We start from the raw sequence: 700 nt of genomic DNA, 5'->3' as shown, positions 1-700 counted from the left end.
GCGGCTTGCCGTGCGGGGGGCGCCGTTCCTCGCCAGTTGGGCCGCCCCCGTTGCCCCCGCAGAGCACGCGTGCCGCCCGTCTTTCCCCCTCTCCCTTTCCTCCTGTTGCCAGCAAGGTAGGAGTGGAGGACACAAGACACGATGAGCGCGGAGCTTCGTGTGGGCAATCGCTTCCGCATCGGCCAGAAGATTGGGGCGGGCTTCGTTCGGCGAGATCTTCCGCGGCACAAACATCCAGACCGGCGAGCCCGTGGCCATCAAGCTGGAGCAGGTGAAGACGCGCCACCCGCAGCTGGCCTTCGAGGCCCGATTCTACCGCATTCTCAACGCTGGCGGTGGGGTCGTGGGCATCCCCAACATCCTGTTCTACGGCGTGGAGGGCGAGTTCAACGTGATGGTGATGGATCTGCTGGGGCCCTCACTCGAGGACCTCTTCAGCTTCTGTGGTAGGAAACTCTCGCTGAAGACCACGCTGCTGCTGGCCGAGCAGATGATCGCGCGCATCGAGTTTGTTCACAGCAAGAGCGTCATCCACCGCGACATCAAGCCGGACAACTTCCTGATGGGCACCGGGAAGAAGGGACACCACGTCTACATCGTAGACTTCGGCCTCGCCAAGAAGTATCGCGACCCCCGCACGCACCAGCACATCCCGTACAAGGAGGGGAAAAGCCTGACCGGGACGGCGCGGTACTGCTCG

At 63.6% G+C, this 700-nt stretch overlaps 1 protein-coding gene across 1 annotated transcript in view; it reads left to right on the top strand.

Annotated features, from left to right (window-relative positions):
• Positions 1-394: 394 nt before the first annotated feature.
• Tco025E_09400 (casein kinase) overlaps positions 395-700 on the top strand; it is a gene marked incomplete at both ends in the record, with an annotated part of 1,302 nt that continues 996 nt past the window's right edge. Inside the window, one exon of the mRNA XM_029376219.1 lies at positions 395-700. This exon is cut by the window's right edge and continues 996 nt beyond it. Coding sequence (XP_029223718.1) covers positions 395-700 — 306 coding nt within the window.

The sequence above is a fragment of the Trypanosoma conorhini genome, assembly GCF_003719485.1.
Source record: "Trypanosoma conorhini strain 025E chromosome Unknown Tco_14.4_contig_01098, whole genome shotgun sequence".
NCBI classification, from domain to species: domain Eukaryota; phylum Euglenozoa; class Kinetoplastea; order Trypanosomatida; family Trypanosomatidae; genus Trypanosoma; species Trypanosoma conorhini.
This window is presented reverse-complemented; position numbering and strand designations above follow the sequence as displayed.